Here is a 27,951-nt window from a genome sequence, read left to right on the forward strand (position 1 = left end):
AGTTTCAGCTTCAACATCAGTCCTTCCAATGAATATTCAGGACTGATTTCCTTTAGAATGGACTGGTTGGATCTCCTTGCACTCCAAGGGACTCTCAAGACTCTTCTCCAACACCACAGTTCAAAAGCATCAATTCTTCAGTGCTCAGCTTTTTTTATAGTCCAGCTCTCACATCCATACACGACTACTGAAAAAACAATAGCCTTGACTAGACGGACCTTTGTTGACAAAGTAATGTCTCTGCTTTTTAATATGCTGTCTAGGTTGCTCATAACTTTCCTTCCAAGGAGTAAGCGTCTTTTAATTTCATGGCTGCAATCACCATCTGCAGTGATTTTGGAGCCCAGAAAAATAAAGTCAGCCACTGTTTCCACTGTTTCCCCATCTATCTGACATGAAATGATGGGACTGGATGACATGATCTTCATTTTCTGAATGTTGAGCTTTAAGCCAACTTTTTCATTCTCCTTTTTCACTTTCATCAAGAGGCTCTTTAGTTCTTCTTCACTTTCTGCCATAAGGGTGGTGTCATCTGCATATCTGAGGTTATTGATATTTCTCCTGGCAGTCTTGATTCCAGCTTGTGCTTCCTCCAGCCCAGCATTTCTCATGATGTACTCTGCATGTAAGTTAAATAAGCAGGGTGACAATATACAGCTTTGACGTACTCCTTTCCTGATTTGGAACCAGTCTGTTGTTCCATGTCCAGTTCTAACTGTTGCTCCCTGACCTGTATACAGGTTTCTCAAGAGGCAGGTCAGGTAGTCTGGTATTCCCATTTCTTTCAGAATTTTGCACAGTTTATTGTAATCCACACAGTCAAAGACTTTGGCATAGTCAATAAAGCAGAAATAGATATTTTTCTGGAACTCTCTTGCTTTTTCCATGATCCAGCAGATGTTGGCAATTTTACCTCTGGTTCCTCTGCCTTTTCTAAAACCAGCTTGAACATCTGGAAGTTCACTTATTGCTGAAGCCTGGCTTGGAGAATTTTGAGCAGTACTTTACTAGCGTGTGAGATGAGTGCAATTGTACAGTAGTTTGAGCATTCTTTGGCATTGCCTTTCTTTGGGATTGGAATGAAAAATGACCTTTTCCAGTCCTGTGGCCACTGCTGAGTTTTCCATATTTGCTGTCGTAATGAGTGTAACACTTTCACAGCATCATCTTTCAGGATTTGAAATAGCTCAACTGGAATTCCATCACCTCCACTAGCTTTATTTGTAGTGATGATTCCTAAGGCCCACTTCACTTCACATTCCAGGATGTCTGGCTCTAGGTGAGTAATCACACCATCATGATTATCTGGGTCATGGAGATCTTTTTTGTACAGTTCTTCTGTGTATTCTTGCCACCTCTTCTTAATATCTTCTGCTTCTGTTAGTTTCATACCATTTCTGTCCTTAATTGAGCCCATCTTTGCATGAAATGTTCCCTTGGTATCTCTAATTTTCTTGAAGAGATCTCTAGTCTTTCTCATCCTATTGTTTTCCTCTATTTCTTTGCATTGATCGCTGAGGAAGGCTTTCTTATCTCTTCTTGATATTTTTTGGAACTCTGCATTCAAATGGGTATATCTTTCCTTTCCTCCTTTGCCTTTTGCTTCTCTTCTTTCCACAGCTATTTGTAAGGCCTCCTCAGACAGCCATTTTGCTCTTTTGCATGTCTTTTTCTTGGGGATGGTCTTGATCCCTGTCTCCTGTACAATGTCACGAACCTCCATCCATAGTTCATCAGGCACTCTTGTCTATTAGGTCTAGTCCCTTAAATCTATTTCTCACTTCCACTGTATAGTCATAAGTGATTTGATTTAGGTCATACCTGAATGGTTTAGTGGTTTTCTCCACTTTCTTCAATTTAAGTCTGAATTTGGCAATAAGGAGTTCATGGCCTGAGCCACAGTCAGCTCCCAGACTTGTTTTTGCTGACAGTATAGAGCTTCTCCATTTTTGGCTGCAAAGAATATAATCAGTCTGATTTTGGTGTTGACCATCTGGTGATATCCATGTGTAGAGTCTTCTCTTGTGTTGTTGGAAGAGGGTGTTTCCTAGTCATACTTGTCAAAAGTCAGTGTATTCTACTGGTTTTCTTAAAGGAAGTGTTTTTAGCTATATTGATGAAGTATATTGTTTTTTGGATGTTACTCTTCTATTTTATTATTTTTTTGTTCTTATCTTTACTTCCTTTGTGTTACGTTGACATCACCTTGTACACTTTTTGAGTTGAGCATATATTATTTTCATTTTAAATCTTCCCTGCTTTTGAGACCAAAACCTTTCTTTCAGTACTGCTTTTATATGGGGTCTAATTTTTTTTTTATTTTTTTTTATATCTGGTAATTTTTTTTTTAATTTTTTAAATTTTAAAATCTTTAATTCTTACATGCATTCCCAAACATGAACCCCCCTCCCACCTCCCTCCCCATAACATCTTTCTGGGTCATCCCCATGCACCAGCCCCAAGCATGCTGCATCCTGCGTCAGACATAGACTGGCGATTCAATTCACATGATAGTATACATGTTAGAATGTCATTCTCCCAAATCATTCCACCCTCTCCCTCTCCCTCTGAGTCCAAAAGTCCGTTATACACATCTGTGTCTCTTTCCCTGTCTTGCATACAGGGTCGTCATTGCCATCTTCCTAAATTCCATATATATGTGTTAGTATACTGTATTGGTGTTTTTCTTTCTGGCTTACTTCACTCTGTATAATCGGCTCCAGTTTCATCCATCTCAACAGAACTGATTCAAATGAATTCTTTTTAACTGCTGAGTAATACTCCATTGTGTATATGTACCAAAGCTTTCTTATCCATTCATCTGCTGATGGACATCTAGGTTGTTTCCATGTCCTGGCTATTATAAACAGTGCTGCGATGAACATTGGGGTACATGTGTCTCTTTCAATTCTGGTTTCCTCAGTGTGTATGCCCAGCAGTGGGATTGCTGGGTCATAAGGTAGTTCTATTTGCAATTTTTTAAGGAATCTCCACACTGTTCTCCATAGTGGCTGTACTAGTTTGCATTCCCACCAACAGTGTAGGAGGGTTCCCTTTCTCCACACCCTCTCCAGCATTTATTGCTTGCAGATTTTTGGATCGCAGCCATTCTGACTGGTGTGAAGTGGTACCTCATTGTGGTTTTGATTTGCATTTCTCTAATAATGAGTGATGTTGAGCATCTTTTCAAAAGCAAAAATAAACAAATGGGATCTAATTAAAATTAAAAGCTTCTGCACAACAAAGGAAAATATAAGCAAGGTGAAAAGACAGCCTTCTGAATGGGAGAAAATAATAGCAAATGAAGCAACTGACAAACAACTAATCTCAAAAATATACAAGCAACTTCTGCAGCTCAACTCCAGAAAAATAAACGACCCAATCAAAAAATGGGCCAAAGAACTAAATCGACATTTCTCCAAAGAAGACATACGGATGGCTAATTTTTAAAATATAACTATCTATCTGATCATTAGCTATTCTACATCTTAGGTACAGCTAATCACTGGGAGGACCTCAATGCCAGGACTAATAGAAAATCCAATATAATCCCAGCAGGATTGCTAAAGAATGGAAGGACCGCTTTCCCCTATTGTGGACTCTAGATTATTACAGAATATGACATGTCAGATAAACCTGAGGGAAATTTTTGAGACTACTGCTCATTTGTGCCTTAGCAGTATAAAGGGTAGTCAATTTTTTTCTTCCTGTCCTTATGATGCCTATTGTAGATCAAGTCAAAAGGGAATATTCTCCCTTGTTTGCACAATATGCATAGCTTCCCCATATCCCTTCTGCCCAGTAATTAGATCAAAGTAAAAGAGATTGCGGGCTTTCCAGGTGGCACAGTGGTAAGAATCCACCTGCCAAGCAGGAGACAAGGGTTTGATCCTTGGGTCAGGAAGATCCCCTGGAGAAGGAAATGCCAACCCACTCCAGTATTCTTCTTTGGATAATCCCATGGACAGAAGAACCTGTTGGGCTACAGTCCATGGGGTCGCAAAAAGTTGGACATGACTTAGTGACTGAGCATGCCCCAAAGGAACTGAGGCACTTGCAAACCTTATTGGTAACCTCTGTCTAGGCAAAGACTCCTTCAAATTCTACTGTATGTCTTAAAGGTGAGGATTCCTTCTTATTGCCAGCAGATTGTGAATATCTCAAACCCAGTTAATTTACTGAGAGTTCTTTGGTAGCTGGTTTGACAAACGCTGGGCTTCCTGGTGGCTCAGACTGTAAAGAATCTGCCTGTGATGCAGAAGACCCTGGTTCAATCCCTAGGTAGGGAAGATCCCCTGGAGAAGGAAACGGCAACCCACTCCAGGACTTTTGCCTGGGAAATCCCATGGACGGAGGAGCCTGATGGGCTACAGTTTATAAGGTCTCAAAGAGTCAGACATGACTGAGGGACTCACACTTTTCACTTTGATAGACATTGCTCAATAGCAAAATACCTACAAACAAGCATTTAGGCTACTGAGATGCAAAAATCATACATATGTTTTAGTTTATGAAAAATTTTTCATTGACCCCAGAAGTGTCTTTATAAATCTTATAAAAAGATTTTTAATGGGAGAAGCTTCTGGAACATCATCATTCATATGAATCTGGTAAGCAGGTTAAGGAATCCCAGCACTGGAATGTTTCATTTTCAAAACCAAACATCTCCATCTTTGTGGACTAAAGCCTGCTTTTTAAAATAAAATCAGTAGCTTTTTCCATCTTAAAGTAAGGAATATATTTTTGCTTATGAGAAACACTTAGGTTATTTTCTTATGGTCCCCACAAATTAGGTAACTGATTGGGTTTACCCTTCTAAGTTAGCTGGGTTTATGCCTCCAAACTGGCTTCTAGAAAGCTCAGATTTAAATATGTACCCCCTCTTATCCTGTAGTATGCATGTCCTGGTGTGCATTTCTATTTTAGTCTTATTCCTGGCTATAACATATTTTATTTTAGCCTTATTTTGGCTATAACATATGCCCCTATACTTGTCTTTTCTTTGTCACCTACTGCTGGGTTATTTCATATTAGATTTTGTATCTCTTTATAGGCTGCCTTGTTTAAAATTAGATACGTTTATTTTTTAATAAAAACTCTTATTCTGCAATATTTGCATAGTGAGGCTGCCTGATACAGTTTTACTCTCCACTAGATATACATAATTATGGGTGACGCTCAGAAAATACACATTGGAAAACCAGTACAGGGAGTAAAGGCTCCCCACTTTCTGGAGACATTCAAAGAAAAGCTGGAGGACTTCATATCAGAGTGGCATTATCAAACGTGGCATCTCTTTTCCCTCCCTACCAGCAGAGGAGAAGTTGGAGAAGAGATATTTCTACCACCTGCAGCCATCATTCACTAGGTGAGATAAGAATTATCCAGGCTGCCCTTGATGCTCTCTGGGATCTGAAAAGGAGAATCTTTTCTCCTTAGCTCCAACAATGATTTGTGCTTACATAGTTTAGAAGAGAAATGTTCTAACTCCTTTGTACCTTGGTGTGTTCATATCTATAAATCATGAGTCTATTTACTGAGCATCTCTTCCTCCCAGAAATGGCTACACCTATACCTGAGCTGGCACATATAAGTGAGCAGAGGCAACTTGTCACAAAACAGGCAAACAGGTGTTGTGATGCTCAAGAGTTGTAGTAATTTGATCAAGGAACTACTATATGAGTATCTCCAAGCCCAGGGAACCTGGACTCCCATCCCCAGCTTTCCTAGCTCTGATCTTGTTTTGCCCACACCAACTTAGAGACAGCTTGAGGATGAAAAATAATTTAATTAACAGAATGCTATTTTTTAGGTTATGATTCTTGCCAATGTCATTTATTACAGAATAATGTCTACAAATCCAAATTAGCATAATAGGTGACTCAATAATTCCTTGTGTGCTGCTGCTCAGTCACTAAGTCATGTCCAACTCTTTGGAACCCTGTGAATGGCAGCCCACCAGGCTCCTCTGTCCAGGAGATTTCCCAGGCAAGAATATTGGAGTGGGTTACCAATCATTTTCTCCTCCAGGGGATCTTCCCGACCCAGGGATCGAACCTGCTTCTCCTGCATTAGTGTTCTTTGTCACTGAGCCACCTGGGAAGCCCCAATAAATCCTTACTATTGCTATAATCAATCAGATCACAAAAACTCAAAGGAGAATTCTTTTTTTTTTCCTGAAAACTGTAAAATATGTGTTGAAGACTTTTTCCACTTGAAAGAACCCATACAGATGCATCATAAATTGCTGCCATTAAAAATTACTATTTGGACTTAATATTGTTTTGAGTTCATAGTCTATATTTTATAGTTACACTCTTTCAAGCTGTAAAGCATTATTATAAAACAAAAAATATTAACAATGTTTGTCTCAGAGACTCACTATTCCCTTTATGCTAGGAGGCTCACCACACTTTCCTCCGGTCAGAACACCAACCTTTAATTAAATGTATGTCTGCAATGTCTGTTCCTCATATACCATTCCAGATGTCTATCCAGTGAGAAGGGGTCCCTGGGCCGTTTTGTGGTTGATGTCCAAGTCACTTTCCTGCTTTTACTGGGCAGTAAGCCAAATAAATGATCTAAAGCATTCAAAGTAGACATAAAAATTAATAAATTTTATTCATATGAAATTCAGGATCATGCACCCTGTTTTATGAAGCATGAGTGCTGTCAACAAACTAGAGGGGATTTTTTTTTTAAAATAAAGTCATCCCCCTGTAAATTTACTCAACACCATTGTCTCCAGACAGGGAGACAGCTTCCTTCAGACAAAGCAGAGCGAGTAGGGCATAATCATTTGAAAGATTTGAGCTAAAATGTAGCTTATTGCAGAGCGAGTTATTTTCCAAACCTCTAGACCCACAAACTTTCTCTGGTGAGTTAAAATGACATTAAATTCCATGCATATGTGTGCAGCCCACAAAAACACCAAAGGACAATGAACTTAGCACCAGCCCAGAATTCCAATCACACTGAGAAGCTGTGACTCACAGTTTCTTCCCATCAAGGTCAGTACCTAATGTGTAGACACCCAAGTTCCTCACCCCCAGGAAGAAAATATTCCTCTCTAATTCTCTGCTTTCCATCAACACCTTCAGCCCAGCATCGCATCAGGATCAGTTTTGACCATTCGTCTGTCCTGCTGGGCTGCAAGCTAGTTGAAAACAGAAACTGTCTTGTTACTCGTTTTATCACCAAGAGCTGCTGTATCATAGGTGATCAATTTGCTGAATTGAATAAAAGATCTAGTTCATTTTTGTTTAGCAGGGTTTAAGGAGACATTTCACATTACCTTTCCCATTGCATTCTTGTGATTACACCCAGACGGTCAAATTTAATGAAATGCTGAAAATGGAAATACTGTGGCAGGTCATAATAAATGCCAGTTCAGGAATGCCTTAAAAGTGTGTTTCTCCAACACAATGCAGTATTGTGCTCTTTCCAAGGGCCATAACTTACCCAACCCATTTTGACAGACTCTAATGAACCAAATGTCGTGTGTGACAATATCCATTACCTGGGCTTACTGCAGTTTGACAGCAATTGCATCCAGAGAAACACTGTATCCTAAGCTGGCTGTTTCTAAAGAAACATACCCCTTTCACACAAAGAAAGATAAACAGGAACGCATGATGATCTGATGAAAATCCAATCTGATTTAAGAAGTAGGAAGATAACCCAGCACAAATGAGGAAAATTCAATAAATTCCATGAAATGCCAATGGAAAAAAAATAACAGCTTTCTGGAATATGATCAACTGGTTAAAAGAGAGCTGAATATTGTTTACATAGCTTCTAATATAGTTCTACAGCATTTCCTGCAATTTATACTTACTATTAAGGATAAAAGCTACAACCTTGGTATATATTATTGCCCATTATTCAAACGGAATAGAGTTTTCTTAGAAAATCCATTTTTAAGGAAGAACATGGATCCCAACATGTTTCTTTAATTTCCACTTTTACACATATGTTCTGATCTGATAAAGGAAGCATCTGTTAGATAGATGAAATATACAGAGATGACTCATTTGTCTGACACTGTTACGGAAATGAGTAATTTTCCAGATAAAGAAGGATGCCCTCCAGAGTCGCATTTTTAGCTTAACTCTTTTAAAATGGAAAGCATACATCGAAGTCTTTAAATTAGGGACCTAGAAAATAAGCTTAACAACTTCGTGATGCTCAGCATCATTTCAGGGAACATGACATAGATACACTACCATGTGTAGAATAAATAGCTATTGGAACCTGCGGCATAACACAGGGAGCTCAGCTCCAAGGCAATGGCAGCCCACTCCAGTGCTCTTGCCTGGAGAATCCCATGGATGGAGGAGCCTGGTGGGCCACAGTCCATGGGTCGCTAAGAGTCGGATACGACTGAGTGACTTCACTTTCACTTTTCACTTTCATGCATTGGAGAAGGAAATGGCAACCCACTCCAGTGTTCTTGCCTAGAGAATCCCGGGGACGGGGGAGCCTGGTGGGCTGCCGTCTATGGGGTCTCACAGAGTCGGACACGACTGAAGTGACTTAGCAGTAGCAGTAGAGGGGTGGGATGGGGGGTGGGAGGGAGGCTCAATAGAGAGGGAATATATGTATATACATCACTGATTAACTAACACAACATTATAAAACATTTATACTCCAATAATACAAATTTTAAAAATAAATAAATAAAAAGCTAACTGCTCCTAAGCACTAAGCCTTTGAGTCCTCAAGGATCGTTTTGACTTTGTTGTGAAACTGAGCTATGGTCTCAAACCCCAATCTCCACCCCACATTCTGCCCCAGTTCTTGCCCCTTTGCCACACAGAGTGACCCAGCCTCAGTCCTCTCTGTTCAACACTCCAGGCTGTGGATGGCATTTCAGATTCAGCTCTGCCAGCTTTATTCCTGGAGTCCCCACCTGGACAATCAGTTGGGCATCAGTTTGGAACCTCCTTCCCAGGCGACTCAGTCGTAAAGAATCTACCTGCCAACACAGGAGATGCAAGAGACGCAGGTTCTATTTCTGGGTTGGGAAGATCCTCTGGAGAAGGAAATGCCAGCCCACTCCAGTATTCTTGCCTGGAGAATCCCATGGACAGAGGAGCCTGGCAGGCTACAGTCCATAGGGTTGCAAAAAGTCAGACACAACTGAGCAACTGAACATAGCACATTTAAGACAAGAGAGGTAACCAATGCTCCTGGTCTTATCACTAGCGCCTTCTCTGGGTAATCAGTACCCATAGGTGGCCTAGCACCTTCTAAAATGTTCCATATCATTTTTAAACATCAGATTTTTAATGTCAGTTTTATTGGGTTGGCCAAAGAGTTCATTCAGGTTTTTCCACAAAATGTTACAGAAAAACCCAGACAAACTTTTTGGCCAACTGAATATCCATGGTGTTATCCGTCTTGTAGAGAAAAGATTTAGGACCTACAGGTCAGCTACCACACCTCTAGATTGCCTGCTCTTTGACAATTCTGTCCCTCTGAAATTAATGCAAAAAGCCTAGTCCTGGGTGGTCTTTTTCAATTTGAGATCCAGAGAAGTACAGTATTTTTGAATTTTTTATGGTGAGTTTCCATTGCTGACATAATCTGAAAAATTAATCTAAGCATGTTATGTCTCAGCTGAGGGGTGGAGGGAGGGACATCTGACAGCCAAATGGTGCCCCTGTTCCCTTTTGTATTTATGTTGCTGATTGTTTTCAAGTTGATGGGTTACCCAAAGTGATGGGTTTTACTTTCAAGGAAATTTTTCCCAAACCAGAGTGCAAGTTCTCAGATTTTGAGCATTATTGCAAGGGAACATTTCCAGAAGGTCCTCTTCCCAAGGTCAAACATATCCAACCTCAATTTTTAATACCCTTTTCATCACAAAATTATTCTATTAAATGATTTAACATGAACAACTTTAAGGTGTAATGCAAATTACTGTTTCAAACTAACACTTTATTGATTAGCATTTGTATCAATAAATAAATATTCATGTTCACGTTACAGTATGTGTGTGGGTTTATGTAGGGGAAATTGAACACCTGCACATAAACATCTCCCAAAGCTGAATCCTGCAGACATCTGTGCTCTATAAAGCAGAAAAAAGGAAAAGGTTTCCATAAGAAAATAAAGTTTCTCCATAAAAGACAAAAGTAAAGGTGCCTTATTAGTGAAGTTCTTCAAAGAAAGACAAGAAAAGAAATGATCCACGAGGCATAGAACTTGGTGGTCACTTATTCAGTGTGAGTCTTGAGTATATTCATTCCCTAATCTTTTCCATTTATTAAAACTGCCCCCACCCTTCAAAGTATCCCAGTATTGTTAGCCACTCCCCCTGAGTGACCATTCCTCACTATTTAGAAAGAATATTTATCATGTTTTAATGATCAAAGTATTGTATAGTCATCTGTAGAAAGCCTAGAGAATATACTTAAAAGAAAATTTTAAACATGCATAATTCTGCAGTCCAAAGATAACCACTATTAACAGCTTGGGGTATTTCTTGGTGTTTTTCTTTCTGTCCACATATGAAAAAAATTGGAGACTTCTATGATTTTGTGACCCAATCTTACAATCTATGGATATAATGTTAATGTTTCCCATGTTATTTTGAAAGTGCACATATAATAAAAATTTTGTAATAGTCCATGTTAGAAATCCCATAATTTATCCAACCATTTCCTTATGGTTTAATATTCAAATTGTTCCTGGTTGTCACATATTATGAATAATGATGAGATCAATGTAATCTTGCATAAAACTTAAAAAAAAAACTTAAAATATTCCCTTGACTAATTCCCAGAAAAGACATAAGTTGGCTAAAAGTAAACATATTTTTAAGGCTCTGAATAAAGATGACAAAACTGCTTATCAAAAGCATTGCACCTATTATTATTCACTAGCATCACATATGGAGAAGGCAATGGCAGCCCACTCCAGTGTTCTTGCCTGGAGAATCCCAGGAATGGGGGAGCCTGGTGGGCTGCCGTCTCTGGGGTCACACAGAGTCAGACACACCTGAAGTGACTTAGCAGCAGCAGCAGCAGCAGCATCACATGGCCTGACTTTTTGTGTCACAACTGCCAGCACGAGGTTTTCATATTGTTCCTTTTTTAAAGTAAAGTTGGGGGGGGATGCTATGTGGTCATTGCTTGGATTTACATTTTATTGATTACAAGTAAAATGGGGTTTTTCCACATGAGTTAACAGGTTTTTTGCTTTCCTTTTAGAGGAATAAATTATTTTCCTTTACTATTTTCTTTACTTTTTCTTACAAAGTATTTTACACAGTATTTTACCACAATTTGTATATGTGTTATTTTCCTTTAACTTTTCATTTGAATGATTTTCAGTAAATACTCATTTTTAAGCCTTCCTAATAGTCAAACCTACCAATACACTCTATTTTCCATTCATTCTAAGTTTCTCCATTAGAAATTTGAGAAACATTTACTTTTACAGTCTTATTATATTTTTATGGTTTAATTTTTATTTAACTCTTCAATCCATATGGAATTTATTTTGGCATGTGGAAAAGACTTTAAATTAACTTTCTCTAAATAGTTAACTGACTGTTCTATACCACATGTTGAATATAGTAAATGTGTACATTTACTGAAAGTATTTGAGACTATAAGTTTACCTCTCAGTATAAATTGTAGTTAATTATGATTTTTTGATACAGTATTCTCTTTTTGGTTATTTCCTACAAAGTGTGTAATTATATTTCTCATGTCCTCTTTGGCCAATAATTGCTTTAGGAGAATATTTTTAAATGTCCAAGAGTTTATACTTTTTGTCTTAAAAACATCCTGTCTTAATGTTTATTTGATTTATTTAGATTCAGAGAACTTGGGCTACATTCATCTCAATATGCTAATTTTTCTACATTTGCATTTCCTAAATTCTAAGATGCTGCTTCTCACTTTTTAAAAAAATCAGAATGCAATATAATTAACATATATATTAGCAATATCTGTGGATTTTCTTCACAAAATCTTTTAGTAAATCAAAAGTGACTTATAGCATGTATTTAACTTCTTCCCTTCCACTCAATCTCTTCTGCCATTTGTGAGTATATATTAATAGGTTAGCTCTCTGAGATCTGTATAACATAGCTACCATCTTCTTCTCATCAATTTTATTACCCTGTCCTCTTCCTCTGTTACTAAGTTTCTGAAATTTATTTTCATAATTCAATTTCCTGTGAAACCGGAATACTTAATACTGACTACGTCTTGATTTCTTTGACACTGTGTGTGTGTTTGCTCACCCACTCTTTGTGGCCCCGTGGACTGTAGCCCGCCAGGCTCCTCTGTCCATGGGATTCTCCAGGCGAGAATACTGGAATGGGTGCCATTTCCTACTCAAGGAGATCTTCCCAACCCAGAGATCAAACCGACATCGATGAACAAGGATTTTGGGAGAGGGGAGGAAGCAGAGGAGGATGTTCTAAGCAACCGGGACAATTTGTATAAAGACACAGATGGAGAAGAGCCACATGAATGGACACACAAAAGCTTCATTAATAAATCCAGGCCTAGACTTCCCTGGTGGTCCAGGGGTTAAGAATCCACCTGCCAATGCAGAGGACAGGGGTTTGATCCCTAGTCAAGGAACTAAGATCCTGTGTGCCACAGGGCAACTAAGCCCATGTGCAGCAACTACTGAGCCTGAGAGACACAGCTAAATAAATAAATTTTTTTTTTAGGTTTTGGCTTTTCTTCCCAAACTTATTTATTTTTAATCAAAGGAAAATTGCTTCACAATCCGGTACTGGCCTCTGCCATAGGTATAAATGTGTCCCCTCCACCTTTAACTTCCCTCCCACTTCCCACCCGTTCCCACCCATATAGGTTGTTATAGAACCCTGGTTTGAGTTCCCTGAGTCATACAGTGAATTCCCAATGGTTATCTATTTTACACATGGTATATGCTTCCATGTTACTCTCTCGAAAAACCCAGGCCTGGAAATTTATTGGAAGACAATGCCAAGAGAATGTCCAGATGGGACACCCCTAACAGCTACACTCTTGTTCCCCACTGGCTCTTGGAATGACCCACCAAGCACAGTAGCCAGCAGCACCTTAACCTCAGGTCCACTGATCTCAACTGCTAACTCCAGCCCAACAGAAATGTCCAGGTTGGAAAGCTGAGTGACCACCTGTCCCAATTTGCCTGGATGATTTCAGCCGCAAGAAAACTGGGACAGTTGGTCACCCTACGAAAGTGGACATGAGATACTTTTATATTAAAAGTATCATAAAAGGTTAGATAGAAAATAACACTAGAGACACTTTTAAAGATATTTATGATTTCTTTATTTGGCTGTGCTGGGTCTTAGTTGTTGCATGTGGGATCTTAGTTCCCTAACCAGTACCCCATGTCCCCTGTGTTGACAACATGGAGTCTTAGCCGCTGGACCACCAGGAAAGTCTCTGTGGACACTTTCAAGGTACTTTTTCAGCTGGTTTCGGGCATCCATGGCGCCAGAACCACCCGCGTACCACCTGAACAGCCTTCAAGAGGCCTCTGCTACCCAAAGTCCACATCCAAGAAATACTGTCCAGAATGATACAGCCTCAAGCACGAGCAGGCAAAAGCATCCGTGGAATGACCCAAACCTCCCAGAGCCTTAGCCCCCCAAGAACCTCTTTGCAAGCCATGCCTGTACTTTTGTGCTGTAGGCCAGGACTTGCCCAACCAAAAACAACATTTCCAAACTCCAAATCAGCCAATCAAAACATAATGCTTAAAATCCCTCATGATAGGGTATAAATTCCACTATTGCCTGGACATCTAGCCCTTCCAACTTCAGCTTGCATAGAGTCAGCGAAGTCTTTTCTGGCCTGACATGGCTCTCTCACCCAGCCAGTGAATCCACTCACCTTTGTCTTATAGCTCTCTCCATCTCTGTTCTTCCTCCTTGACAAGAGAAAGAAATAACATGCTTCCATCCTGCCACATCCAGTCTTCTACCTGCCACTTACTCCCCATCCTCATAGCAAGCCCGAAAGGCCAGCTTCCTGGCCCTAGCCCTGCCTTGGTCCAAGACAGCAGACACCACTAAAATCCACTCACATTGTTATGCCTGAAGCAGAAGAGACCACAGTAGATTGTGAACCCTGACATTCATTTAAAAGAAACTTATATTTGTAGCAAAGAAGAGACGCCCAATGGCTTTTGCATGTGTGTGCCAATAGAGTTTTATTTACAAAAACTTAAGAGCGGGGCAGGTTTTGACCTGTAGGCAATACTTTGTAGGCTACTGATTTAAGTGACTTGTTCAAGGTCATAGGTCTGATGAGTATCAGAATTTGGATAGAATTCAGATCTCCTGACTTCCAGTGTGTTTTTCCATTCCACTATGTTGTTGCCTTTATAATTTATTTTGTATTCATCACACACTACCTTGTTTTATTATTAATCCTATATGGCTACTTATGATATTTTGGTAGTCCAAGAGGCAGTGGACATCCAAGGACTGAGGATGACACAGCAGAGCGATTAGAAGTAACCTAGTCTCAAAGTGCTTGAAGACCTAGTACATCCTGGGCAGGGACAGGTCAGACCTCAGAAAGAAGAGAAATCTGGGCACAGGCAACAAGGGCTGCACTGGAAACTGTTTGGAACTTCAACGTCTTGTATCTACCATTTAACTCACCTGATGAACGTAATTTGAAAAATTACCTAGTACCCCAAAAATGAGTCAAAGAAGACAGCATTGGAAGAGGAAAATGTCTGCATGGTTCAAAAGCTCAACTGACTCTCCATTAACCAATCTTTCTCTTTAATGCTTGAGAATGAGCTGATGTGCAAAAATCTCCACGATAATGAAATTCAGAGTGCACGTATACCAAAGTGAATCAGAGTAGCACGTATGGCTACGTGTGCAGTATTCATGTATCTGTAATGTGCCTGAATTAGGAATCAAGTACAAGTCATTCCAATTAATGTGTTCCTGTCTTCTAGCATTGATCTAATGAGAAAGCAAGCTCGTGGTCTAATTCTTTGGAATACTGAAGGAGCCTAACTACATTTGACCAAGATTACTCACTAACAAAGGAATGAACTATTCAAACTCAAATGGCTCGCTGCTTAAAAACATTATACACACAGGCCAGAAACAACAAAGAAAACTCTCCTGTGCAGAGAACATGTGAGCTGCCCATTTAGATCCCCAGAGACACTGGCAATGTCCTATAGGTACAAGGGTCGTGTCTATCTCCCTTCATGGGAAACTTCAGAAGCTGGTATATACTTCCCAAGTTAAAAACTATTATATGAATAACTTGGGAACATCAAGTGATATTTCTGAGGCCTGCCAACAGTTTAACCACAATGAAGCTCCCGGCCAAGATATTCATGAAAAGTTCAGAAGAAGTTACTTTGAGAAAGATGGACTCGCAGCAAACAGATTTCTTGTCCTTAGAAAGAATACATAAATCAATACTCAAACAAGCAAAATGAAAATCCAGTTTTTTCATAATCATTGAAGAAAAGAGACATTTAGAAGTTTAGAAAGAAGACTCCACAAAGAGTTCATTATTAACATGTTATTGTTACGATGCATACTAAAAATTCATTCAAACATTGCTCTCATACTTCTTCTTCCCACAGATTAGAAGTAAAAAATGTCTTAACTGAGCTGCAGGGCAAAAAACAGACACTTGGCTTTGCTACTTCTTTACTGTGTGATCTTGGGTAAGACACTGTTCCTCTCCAAAGCTCCACTTCCTCACCTGAAAAAACAGAATCCCTAAACTTCCTTCCAACTCTGTCAATCTATAATTCCAGGGCCACACATCCTCTCTGCTGATGGAAACAGTAGAGAAAATACAAACTGAAGTAGCATTTTGCGACAAGAAATCATACAAGTAGGCAAAGAGTTAACTTGACTCCAATGATGACGTTATTCTGATTTTTGACAAACAGAGAATTTTACAATCATAGAGTTTTACAGATGTAGAATGATCAGACTCTGAATTTGACTTTAGGAAAGGAAATGGAATTTTTGAAAATAATGCTGTCTAAGGTAAGAGGGGGTATGGAGGAAGGAGATGATAGAAGTCTGACTTTAAGAGCTAAAGGAGGAGGAAAAAGCAGCAGGAGAAAATAAGAATTAGGAAATCAAGTAGTCACTGAAAGCAGTGGTAGATGACAGCATAGGTGACAGTGATTTTAACTTGAAAAAAAATCTTGAATCCACTTAAATGTGGGCAGAAAGAGACAAAAAAAAATACCAGATTGGTCAGTGACAGATGGTGACAGGGAAGAAGAGATGATGGGTATAAACAGTATAAAAGGATCTCTGCAGGGGACTTCTCTGGCTGTCCAGTGGTTAGGACTCCATGCTTCCAATGCAGGGGGTTCAGGTTCTGTCCCTGGTGGGAAGCTAAGATCCCACATGCCTTGAAGCCACAAAACCAACAAAATATAAAAGGGCCTCTGCAACACAAAATCCAGGTGGTTCTCTCCCAAATGTCCATAAGCTTACATTAAAACTTACCCTAGGTTAATTAAGCTCCAATACTTTGGCCACCTGATGCCAAGAGCCAACGCACTGGAAAAGACCCTGGTTCTGGGGGAAATTGAGGGCAGGAGGAGAAGGGGGCGAGAGAGGATGAGATGGTGGGGTGGCATCACCGACTTGATGGACATCAGTCTGAGCAAACTCTAGGAGACAGTGAAGGACAGGGAAGCCTGATGTGCTGCAGTCCGTGAGGTTACAAAGAGTCAGACACGACTCAGCAACTGAACAACAAATAGTTAATTCCAAATTCTCAGGGAGTTAAGAATGAGCTCATGAGGCAGCTCATGAATTTGAAATTATTCCCTTGGATCTGCTAAGGTCTCCAAAGTCCTATTCACTGTATAGTGGTGGTGATTTAGCTGCTAAGTGGTGTCCAACTCTTACAACTACACAGACTCTAGACCACCAGGCTCCTTTGTCCATGGGATTTCCCAGGCAAGAATACTGCAGTAGGTTGTCATTTTTTTCTCCAGGGGATCTTCCCAACCCAGGGATCAAACTTAGGTCTTCTGCATTGCAGGTGAATTCTTTACTGATTGAGCCACCAGGGAAGCCCACTGTAACAGTGGAATTTGGATTTTTAGGAAAAGAGATAATTTTGACATGAGTCTTCCAAGAGAAGCAGCTGGGTGTATCTCAGAGTGGGAGAGACTAAAGTTTAGAATATAAGTTTCAGTTTTTTTCACATAAACATCTGTGTGTCCTTGAGTAAGTCATTTACATGTTCAGAGCGTCTGTTTCCTTGACTCTTGAAATGCGGCATTTGAGAAAAGGCTCCACCAGCTACAGAATCCTACGACTCTCTAAGTAAGTTTATTGCATTGCTGGCATGACTGCCTTGCTCATCACCATCATCCAATTAACACTCTGTAATGTAGAATATTTCTGTAGTTTCAAAAAGTAGACTATTTAGGACAGGAAGGAGTTTGGAACATGAAATACAGTCACTTTGTTTTTCAAAACAAATAAGGGGGCTTTCCTGGTGGCTCAATAGTAAAGAATCCGCTGCCAAGGCAGGAGACGTGGGTTCCTTCCCTGGTTCAGGAAGATCCCACATGCCACAGGGCAACTAAGCCCGCGTGACACAGCTGCTGGGCCAGAGCCCTAGAGCCCAGTGCTCTGCAGCAAGAAGCCACCACAATGAGAAGGCTGTGTACCGCACCTAGAGAGCAGCCCCTGCTCGTGACAACTAAAGAAAAGCCTGCACAGCAACAAACACCCAGCACAGCCAAAAATACTCCTTTTTAAAAAAATGAGGACTCTGAGGTCCAAAGATGCTGAATGACTTTGTTAAATTACAAGCCAATCAGTGGCAGAAGCAAGACAAAGGCTGCCTTGCTAGTCCTGCCTGCACCAAAACGCATGGCTACCAGTTGGCTTCAGGATGGCCTACTTCACTAGAAGCTGCCCCAGTCCCCTTATAACGCATAGGGCGCCTTTTAGGTGACTCATTAAACACAGCCTACATCACAGCTGGGCTTTACTGGCCTCAGGGCTCTTAGTTTTCCAGACATCTAATCCAGGGGATATTGGAAGAGTGACCTGAAGGTCGTCATGAAAATACACCAGAATCGAGTACACTTTAAAAAGTTCTACAGGGTCATTGAAGACAACAAGTATCCACACTGTCTGCCCACTTCCCATTTTATCAAATGAGTATTTGATAGGCGGAAGTTCCTGGTGAACCCAGCCCTGACCCACAACTTCAGGAACCAGACAGCAGCCTCCACAGCATAAGCACTTTGTCACTCTGGCTTCAGGCTGCTGGGACAGTGGGATGGCTGCCCTGAAAACCTCTGAGAGGCAACCTGGGGATTTCTGTGTAGGAGCGATGCTGCCTGCCACACAATATGCTGCCACCTGCTCTGAGATGAGACAGTTGGTTGCAGAGAACGCAAGGTACAGACATCGGATCCAGCAACCTGGTTGTCTCTCTCAGATATCATAATGTGGGAAAGAAGTTGAACACAGATGAGTATGTGCTGTATGAGCCCATCAAAACTGGGTCATTTGTAAAGACAGACCTAGAGTCTCTTATACAGAGCGAAGTTATAAGTCAGAAAGAGAAAGACAAATATTGTATGTTAACATATATATCTAGGAAGATGGTATAGATAAACCTCTTTGCAGGGCGAGAATAGAGACAGCGACATGGAGAATAAACAAATGGACATTAAGTGGGAAAAGAGGAGTGTGAAATAAACTGGTAGATTGGGATTGACATACATATACTATTGATACTACATATAAAATAGATAACTAATGAGAACCTACTGTTTAGCACAGGGAACTGTACTCAGTGCTCCGCAGTGACCTAAATGGGAAGGAAATCCAAAAAAGAGGGAGTATATGTATATGTAGCGCTTCCCTGGTGGCTCAGCGGTCAAGAATCCACCTGCAATGCCAGAGACGCAGGAGACTCAGGTTCAATCCCTGGGTCAGGAAGCTCCCCTGGAGGAGGGCATGGCAACCCACTCCAGTATTCTTGCCTGGAGAATGCCATGGACAGAGGAGTCTGGTGGGCTACTGTCCATGGGGTCGCAAAGAGTTGGACATGACTGAAGCAACTGAGCATGCATGCACATATATACATATGACTGATTCACTGCTGTACAGCATAAACTAACACAACATTGTAAGGCAATTATATCCCAATTTTAAAAAAACAGAAAAAATAAACACCAAAATGAACCTATAACAGTGATAGAAGTCAGACTAGTGATTACTTCCTGGGTGAGAGATACAGAAGGGGTCCATGGAGCTTCCTGGGGTGGGGGAATGTTTAACTGCTGGATCTGGGTGGTAGTTACACAGGCATCAGTTCAGTTCAGTTCAGCTCAGTCGCTCAGTCGCTCAGTCGTGTCCGACTGTTTGTGACCCCATGAATCGCAGCACGCCAGGCCTCCCTGTCCATCACCAACTCCCGGAGTTCACTCAGACTCACATCCATCGAGTCAGTGATGCTATCCAGCCATCTCATCCTCAGTCTTCCCCTTCTTATCCTGCCCCCAATCCCTCCCAGCATCAAAGTCTTTTCCAGTGAGTCAACTCTTCACATGAGCTGGCCAAAGTACTGGAGCTTCAGTTTTAGCATCATTCCTTCCAAAGAAATCCCAGGGTTGATCTCCTTCAGAATGGACTGGTTGGATCTCCTTGCAGTCCAAGGGACTCTCAAGAGTCTTCTCCAACACCACAGCTCAAAAGCATCAATTCTTCGGCGCTCAGACTTCTTCACAGTCCAACTCTCACATCCATACATGACTACGGGAAAAACCATAGCCTTGACTAAATGGACCTTAGTCGGCAAAGTAATGTGTCTGCTTTTGAATATGCTATCTAGGTTGGTCATAACTTTTCTTCCAAGGAGTAAGCGTCTTTTAATTTCATGGCTGCAATCACCATCTGCAGTGATTTTGGAGCCCAAAAAAATAAAGTCTGACACTGTTTCTACTGTTTCCCCATCTACTTGCCATGAAGTGATGGGACCAGATGCCATGATCTTCGTTTTCTGAATGTTGAGCTTTAAGCCAACTTTTTCACTCTCCTCTTTTACTTTCATCAAGAGGCTTTTTAGTTCTTCTTCACTTTCTGCCATAAGGGTGGTGTCATCTGCATATCTGAGGTTATTGATATTTCTCCCAGCAATCGTGATTCCAGCTTGTGTTTCTTCCAGTCCAGAGTTTCTCATGATGTACTCTGCATAGAAGTTAAATAAGCAGGGTGACAATATACAGCCTTGACATACTCCTTTTCCTAGTTGGAACCAGTCTGTTGTTCCATGTCCAGTTCTAACTGTTGCTTCCTGGCCTACATACAGATTTCTTAAGAGGCAGGTCAGGTGATCTGGTATTCCCATCTCTCTCAGAATTTTCCACCGTTTCTTGTGATTCACACAGTCAAAGGCTTTAGCATAGTCAATAAAGCAGAAATAGATGTTTTTCTGGAACTCTCTTCCTTTTTCCATGATCCAGAGGATGTTGGCAATTTGATCTCTGGTTCCTCTGCCTTTTCTAAAACCAACTTGAACATCTGGAAGTTCACGGTTCATGTATTGCTAAAGCCTGGCTTGGAGAATTTTGAACATTACTTTACTAGCGTGTGAGATGAGTGCAATTGTGCAGTAGTTTGAGCATTCTTTGGCATTGCCTTTCTTTGGGATTGGAATGAAAACTGACCTTTTCCAGTCCTGTGGCCACTGCTGAGTTTTCCAAATTTGTTGGCATATTGAGTGTAGCACCTTCACAGCATCATCTTTCAGGATTTGAAACAGCTCAACTGGAATTCCATCACCTCCACTAGCTTTGTTCGTAGTGATGCTTCCTAAGGCCCACTTGACTTCACATTCCAGGATGTCTGGCTCTAGACGAGTGATCACACCATTGTGATTATCCAGGTTGTGAAGATCTTTTTGTACAGTTCTTCTGTGTATTCTTGCCACCTCTTCTTAATATCTTCTGCTTCTGTTAGGCCCATACCATTTCTGTCCTTTATCAAGCCCATCTTTGCATGAAATGTTCCCTTGGTATCTCTAATTTTCTTGAAGAGATCTCTAGTCTTTCCCATTCTGTTCTTGCATAAAGATATTTAAAAACTGGTCAACTTCTACACTTCAGATATGGATGTCATTTACTATACATATGTTATACTTTAATAAACAATGAATTTAACATATTGTGTGCAGACCCTTGATATGAATGGAGAGTATGCATCTTCCTTTTCTTTTCCATGAGAGTATCTACGATTCTCCGAATTGAATCTTCACAAATAATATTACTAGCAATAACAATAGCTACATGAAGTACCTTTATGCATCAGAACCTGTGCAGACAGACATAGGAATTACTTGAATTATCTCCTTTAATTCTTAAAACATTTCCGTGAGGTTGACCAATACCATCATATATCTCACAGATGACAAAACTAAGGCACAGAGAAGTGAAGTAACTTGTCCAAAGTCACACAGCAAGTAAAATATCAGAAATGAAATTCAAACCAAAGCAGTGTGACTCCTAAGTCTATGTTCTTAACTTTTCATCACATTTGATGGTATGTTGCATGAAGGGGGAAATTTTCAAACCGAGGAATATTTTATCTAACTTTTCTCTGATATTACAGTGCAGTGTGCAAACTCAGCATGAAGAGGAAAGAGGATCCAGGCTTGGGCCGATAGGTTAACAATTCTCTAGTTGATTACATTCTTGAGATTCATTCAACAGATACACCTAGTTTGGTAAAAATGCCCTTTTTTTTTTTTTTTTTTTTTGCCTTTAATAGCAGAGGGTAGGTGCTATTATTGGCCTGTTATAGTTTGACTTTGTTCCTTCAGTGAAAAGAAACACAGTGGGAACAACACAGAATGTTTTCATAGGCTATCCACTGGGCCCTCCAGAACACTATGTCCTAGGACAGAATTTCCACTGTGTGCCACATGCTTTTAAGGTCTGCCTTAGGCTTTTTGGAAAGACTGAAGGGGCTTAGTTTCCTCTTCAGATAGCTTTTATATTGTTATGATATTAAATATAATTTATCTGTAGAAGCTGGAGAAAGCATTAACCACTCTTTAATTAAAAAACACAAAGCTCGTGATTTTCTAGACATCCTCTTCTATTCTTTACTGGCTCCTCATTTAGTTTCTCTGAAGCTTTCCTATGAAAACCTATTAAATCATTAATTTCTCGATTAAAAGGAGACATAAATCATAGCTGAAGCTCCAACACTCTGGCCACCTGACACGAAGAGCTGACTCACTGGGAAAGACTCTAATGTTGGGAAAGGTTGGGGACAGGAGAAGAAGAGGGCGACAGAGGATGAGATGGTTGGATGGCATCACTGACTCAGTGGACGTAAGTTTCAGCAAACTCCAGGAGACAGTGAAAGACAGGGAAGCCGGGTGTGCTGCAGTCCAGGGGGTTGCAAAGAGTAAGTCACGATTTAGTGACTGAACAACAACAACAAATCATAGAGCCTCTAAAAATCCATCCAGGAGAAAGGGCAGAAAGCAGCTTGATGGTTTAGCCCCTCTTAGCAACCGGGCCCAAAGCGTTAACTGAGGTCTATATTATGAAAATGACTTCCCAGGTGGATCAGTAGTAAATAATCCGCCTGCCAGTGCAGGAGATGGGGGTTCAATCCCTGGGTTGGAAAGATGCCCTGGAGAAGGAAATGGCAACCCACTCCAGCGTTCTTGTCTGGGAAATCCCCATGGACAGAGGAGCCTGGGGGACTACAGTCTGAGGGGCCACAAAAGAGTCGGACATGACTTAGCAACTAAACAACAACAACAAGGCATCAGTGTAAATTTAGAATGAGAAGGCATAGTACCGAGGGTGCAGTTTTGCTCTCTGCATCTCAGCCAAGCTCAAGTCTTGCTCTCCAGTGGGGTTTTGTGCAGCGATTTAAACACACACCCATGTGCACACAAGCACACTCACAGAGAGGCAGGCATCTGTTTTCCTTTCTGGAAAATGGGCTTGATAAAGGTAAGTTTTGGTACTGGTCAAAAAAATTTAAATAAGAGCTCAGAGGGCAATGAAAGCAAAGCTTAATCCGAAAACAGAACTTTTAGATAATTTCAGAATCACATGATGAATTTAGCAATAGCTAAATTGAACAAATTTAAATATTTATCTTAATATTTAAATATTTCCGATGAAAATCAGAGACCGTGTCTCTCAAGCCAATGCCACAACCAGAGCAGGAGCCACACCCTGAGCAGGAAGCTACTCGCAAGCATGGGCAGCCCAGGGTTTCAGGGTCCTTCCTGATGTCACGGGTCTATTGTACTAGTTGTGCTGAGGAGGAAATAGAAAGATTTTGAAGCTATTTTTGAGAAACTGTTTCCTGCAACTGGCATATGGCAGAGCCAAAAATAGGCTCTCCAGTGAGGCTCTTACCTGGTCGTCATAGCGATACGTGAGGAACTGCTCCCCGGTCGTGTCCTCCAGAAAACTCCCCTGAGGGGAAAGTGCAAACTCAGGAAGGAAGTAGGCCCCAGGAGACTTCTCTGCTGTGGTCTGAAAGGCAAGATTGCTTAGTTACAAATAAGACCTCAGTAAGGACCCCCAGTGGGCTTCCCTGGTGGCTCAGTGGTAAAGAATCTGCCTGCCAATGTGGGAGATGCAGGTTAGATCCCTGGCTCAGGAAAATTCCTTGGAGAAGGAAATGGCAACCAATTCCATTATTCCTGCCTGGAAAATCCCATAGACAGAGGAGCCTGGCAGTCTATAGTCCATGAAGTTGCAAAAGGGTCAGACACAACTTAACAATTACACAACAATAACAAAGGACTCCCAATAGGCAGTCTCTGAAAAGGGTGAGTCCACAAGAATCCAACCACGAAAGGTTTCACCAAGAAAGGGGAAGTGCCTATTTACAATAGCCAAGACATGGAAACAACCTACTTTCTTTCTGTTGTGATTGTTTGGTGAAGGAGTAAGAAACACACTTATTTTTTCCATCCTGTAACAGAAGTGCATATATCCTCTCTTGTTTTGAGTTCCTTCTTATTTAGATCACCATAGAACACTGAGCAGAATTCTCTGAGCTATACAGTAGCTTCTCGTTAGTTATCTGTTTAGGGCACAGAATATGTCTGCTGGACATGGTTCCTAAAGTGGCCCTGGGACGAAAAGGAAGGGACGCTAAAGCCACAGCCCCTACAAAGAAAAGAAGACCCCAACACCTGTTAGCAGTGTTCCACGGAGCTCTATGTGAAATATCAGAAAAAGTAAAAAGTCTTCCTTGTATTAAAGCTTGTCACCCCTCAGTATTCATTAGTGTGGGAAAAAGAGAAGACACTTAACTACAGCTGATTACCTTCTGCTTTGTGAGCCACTGTTCTGACTTTAAATTGTATTTATTAGACTTCTACAAATAAAAGCTGGAGAGGGTGTGGAGAAAAGGGAACCCTCTTGCACTGTTGGTGGGAATGTAAACTGATAGATCCATTATGGAGATTCCTTAAAACCCATGGGTAAATCTTCCATATAACCCAGCAACCCCACCATAATTCAAAAAGATACGTGCTCCCCAGTATTCACAGCAGCACTATTTACAGTAGCCAGCACATGCAAGCAACCTAGATGTCCATCGACAGAGGAATGGACAAAGAAGATATGGTACATATACACAATGGAGTATTACTCAGCCATAAAAAGGAACAAAACTGTGCCATCCAGAGACGTGAATGGACCTAGAGACAGTCTTACAGACTGAACTCAGAGAGAGAAAAGCAAATACAGTACATTAATGCATATTTATGGAATCTAGAAAAATGGTATAGATGACCTTATTTGTAAAACAGAAAGACATAGACACAGAGAACAAACTTTTGGACACGAAGCAGGGAAAGGAGGGTGGGATGAATTGGAGATTGGGATTGACATATACACATTATTGATACCATGCATAAAATAGATACCTAATGAAAACCTACTGCATAGCACAGGGAACTCTACTCAATGCTTTGTGGTGACCTAAATGGGAAGGAAACCCAAAAAGGAGAGGATATATATATGTATAGCTGATTTGAGCTTCCCTAGTGGCTCAAATGGTAACAAAGCACTCAAATGAGTCTGCCTGCAATGTAGGAGACCCAGGCTTGATATACAGGTCAGAAAGATCCCTTGGAGAGGGAATGGCAACACACTCCAGTACTCTTGCCTGGAGAAGTCCACGGACAGAGGCGCCTGTGTGGCTATAGTCCACGGGGTCTCAGCGAGTCGGACACAACTGAGCCACTAACACACACATAGCTGATCCACTGTACTATACAGTATAAGCACTATATTGTAAAACAACTATACCCCCAATTAAAAATAAATCTTTAAAAATCACTTTTGAGGACTAGATGAATTACTAGGAGTAGACTTCTCATCTAGCTTATGTTCCTTATCGTGTAGAAACTCAAACAAATATATTTTCCTCCTCCTTTTGTTCCCCTCCAATCTCCAACAATCTGTGTAGTAATTTCCAAATACTGACGTTCATCTGGTTAAGAATTCACTGAGGAAATATGCATACAGATTTCTGGATCATATCTGGAAAAAATAATAAAAAAACTGAGATGGGAATAAAAACTTGCATATGAAAATCAAAGGTGAATTTGATGGTAAAATTCATTTCTGTATTTCCTAGAAAGCTTGAGTATTTGTAAAAGTATTGTTTTTCTCACCAAAATAAAAACACATCTAGGTAAACCTCAGGGCCAAATTTTATATAACTACTAGAAAATAATGGATTCTATCTTAAGATAATTCATGGAAGCTGATAACCAAAATGCTCAGCAAAGATCAATAAATGTTACCTGCCTCTCTTCGCTTCAGAGATCATAGAATCATAGTTTAAAATGCCTGAAGAGGCCTTAGAAGTCATCTAGGTCAAACTCCTAAATTTAGAAATGAGTGAACTAAGGCTCTGAGAGTTAAGATGCTTGCCAAACAGCACAGAGCAGGAGCCAGTGATGAAACCTGTTAGCAATCATGTGCAAAGACAAAGTTAGGTCATTTCACCAAAGGCGGGGGGCTGGGAGCAGCCTAAGATGATCACCCAAAACTAGCTCCCTAAATACACAAAGCCTCCCTGTATAACGGGCTTCTCAGATGCCTCAGCAGTACAGAATCCCCCTGAGGTGCAGAGGACGAAGGAAATGAGGGTTGGATCCCTGGGTTGAGGAGATCTCCTGGAGAAGGAAATGGCAACCCCTTCCAGTATTCTTGCCTGGGACAAGAGGAGGGACAATCCTAAGGACAGAGGAGCCTCATGGGCTACGGTCCATGGGGGTCTCAAAAGAGTTGGACATAATTTAGCAACTAAAAACTACAATCCTGTATGATGCTTATTTTTAGTTGACCATACAGCCAACACATATTTATTGAGCACCTACTATACGCCTAAAACTGTTCTGAGTGCTTTGGATACAACGACATACAAGAAAGATAAGGTGTCTCTTTTCATGGAGGTTATACTCTAGTGGAAGAGATGGGTTTTTTAAAAAAGCAAACAAATTTCTAAATGTGATAATTAAAGCTCTAAGTGCTACAAAGTAAATAAACAAGGGATATGCAAATAAAGTTGGGAGAGGGTTGTTTAACTTTATATAAGAAGTGGGGTGTTAGAGAAGGCTTTTGAGATTCTCTTGGATGGCAAGGAGATCAAACCACTCAATCCTAAAGGAAATCAACCTTGAATATTCATTGGAAGGACTGATGATGAAGCTGAAGCTCCAACACTTTGGCCACCTGATGCAAAGAGCCGACTCACTGCAAAAAGACCCTGGTGCTGGGAAAGACTGAAGGCCAAAGGAGAGGGAAGGAGACAGAGGATGAGATGGTTGGATGGCATCACCGACTCATTGGACGTAAGTTTGAATAAACTCCAGGAGACAGTGAAGGACAGGGAAGCCTGGTGGGGTCGCAAAGGGTCGGACATGACTAAAGTGTTAACACACACGCACATACTAAGTCCCAGGAATGCCTGGTTCCAAGATCATCATCCGTTTATCCCCATCATCTTCTCCAACCCTCCCCACCTCAGCTCCCTTCAGCCGTCTCACCTCCAAGCTGGCTCTCCTTCCTGGGCTCCTCTGAAGCTGCCCCACCACTGAAAAAAACATGCTGCTACATGTACTCCCAAGTGGCTGCTTTCTGCAGCAAGGGGGACTGTCCTAAGCCTCTGTAATCAGAGTATTTGTCTGCTGTGCTTCTTCTATGCTATTAACAACAACTACAAACATTTCTTAAGCTCCAAGGAGCCTTTTTTTTTTTTTTTGGAAATTCGATTGGGTAAAATGATATGTGTTTGCCTTACATTTTGTTCACTGTATTCCTATTCCAGGCTTCTGCCTCTCCCCAAAGGCATCTCAGTGCAGCATTGTGGAGGCAGTTCCAGAAGGCTGAGTGAGGGCTGTGTCTCCGTCATGTCTGTGTTCCCCATGGAGATGTCTGGTGTGATTCAGTGAGAGTCTAAGACTGATGGACACTACCTGAGCCATGCAGTAGGGGGCGAAATTTCTCGCCAAACCCATTGTGTGGGAATTAAAGGCTACCAGTTCCTGGACTAGGGCTTCCCTGATGGCTCAGACAGTAAAATATCTGCCTGCAGTGGAGGAGACCCAGGTTTGATCCCAGGGTCGAGAAGATCCCCTGGAGAAGGGAATGGCTACCCACTCCAGTATTCTTGCCTGGAGAATCCCATGGACAGAGGAGCCTGGCGGGCTAAGTCCATGAGGTCTCAAAGAGTCGGACATGACTGAGTAACTAACACTTTCACTTTTCTTTTCAGCCCCTGAGCTAGACCAGATTCTCTCTAGGCTCACATCACACCCTGTGTCACTGATGGACTGATTTTACATTCACCTCTCTTGATCAAAATCCTTCCTCCCAAGTCAATTTTCAGTCCTGTGGGAGCTGATGCTGCAGCCTGGTGCAGTCTAG

The 27,951-nt window shown here is 41.0% G+C and overlaps 1 protein-coding gene across 4 annotated transcripts in view; it reads right to left on the reverse strand.

Annotated features, from left to right (window-relative positions):
* The window catches only part of ADAMTSL3 (ADAMTS like 3), a 381,800-nt gene that overhangs the window by 291,982 nt on the left and 61,867 nt on the right, over window positions 1-27,951 (reverse strand). For all 4 annotated transcript variants that reach the window (XM_042242633.1, XM_060408762.1, XM_027957113.2 and 1 more), the window contains exon 3: window positions 23,413-23,532. In XM_042242633.1, coding sequence (XP_042098567.1) covers window positions 23,413-23,532 — 120 coding nt within the window. The remainder of the gene's footprint in view (window positions 1-23,412; window positions 23,533-27,951) is intronic.

This window comes from Ovis aries, unplaced genomic scaffold, assembly GCF_016772045.2.
Source record: "Ovis aries strain OAR_USU_Benz2616 breed Rambouillet unplaced genomic scaffold, ARS-UI_Ramb_v3.0 scaffold_85, whole genome shotgun sequence".
Lineage (NCBI taxonomy): Eukaryota > Metazoa > Chordata > Mammalia > Artiodactyla > Bovidae > Ovis > Ovis aries.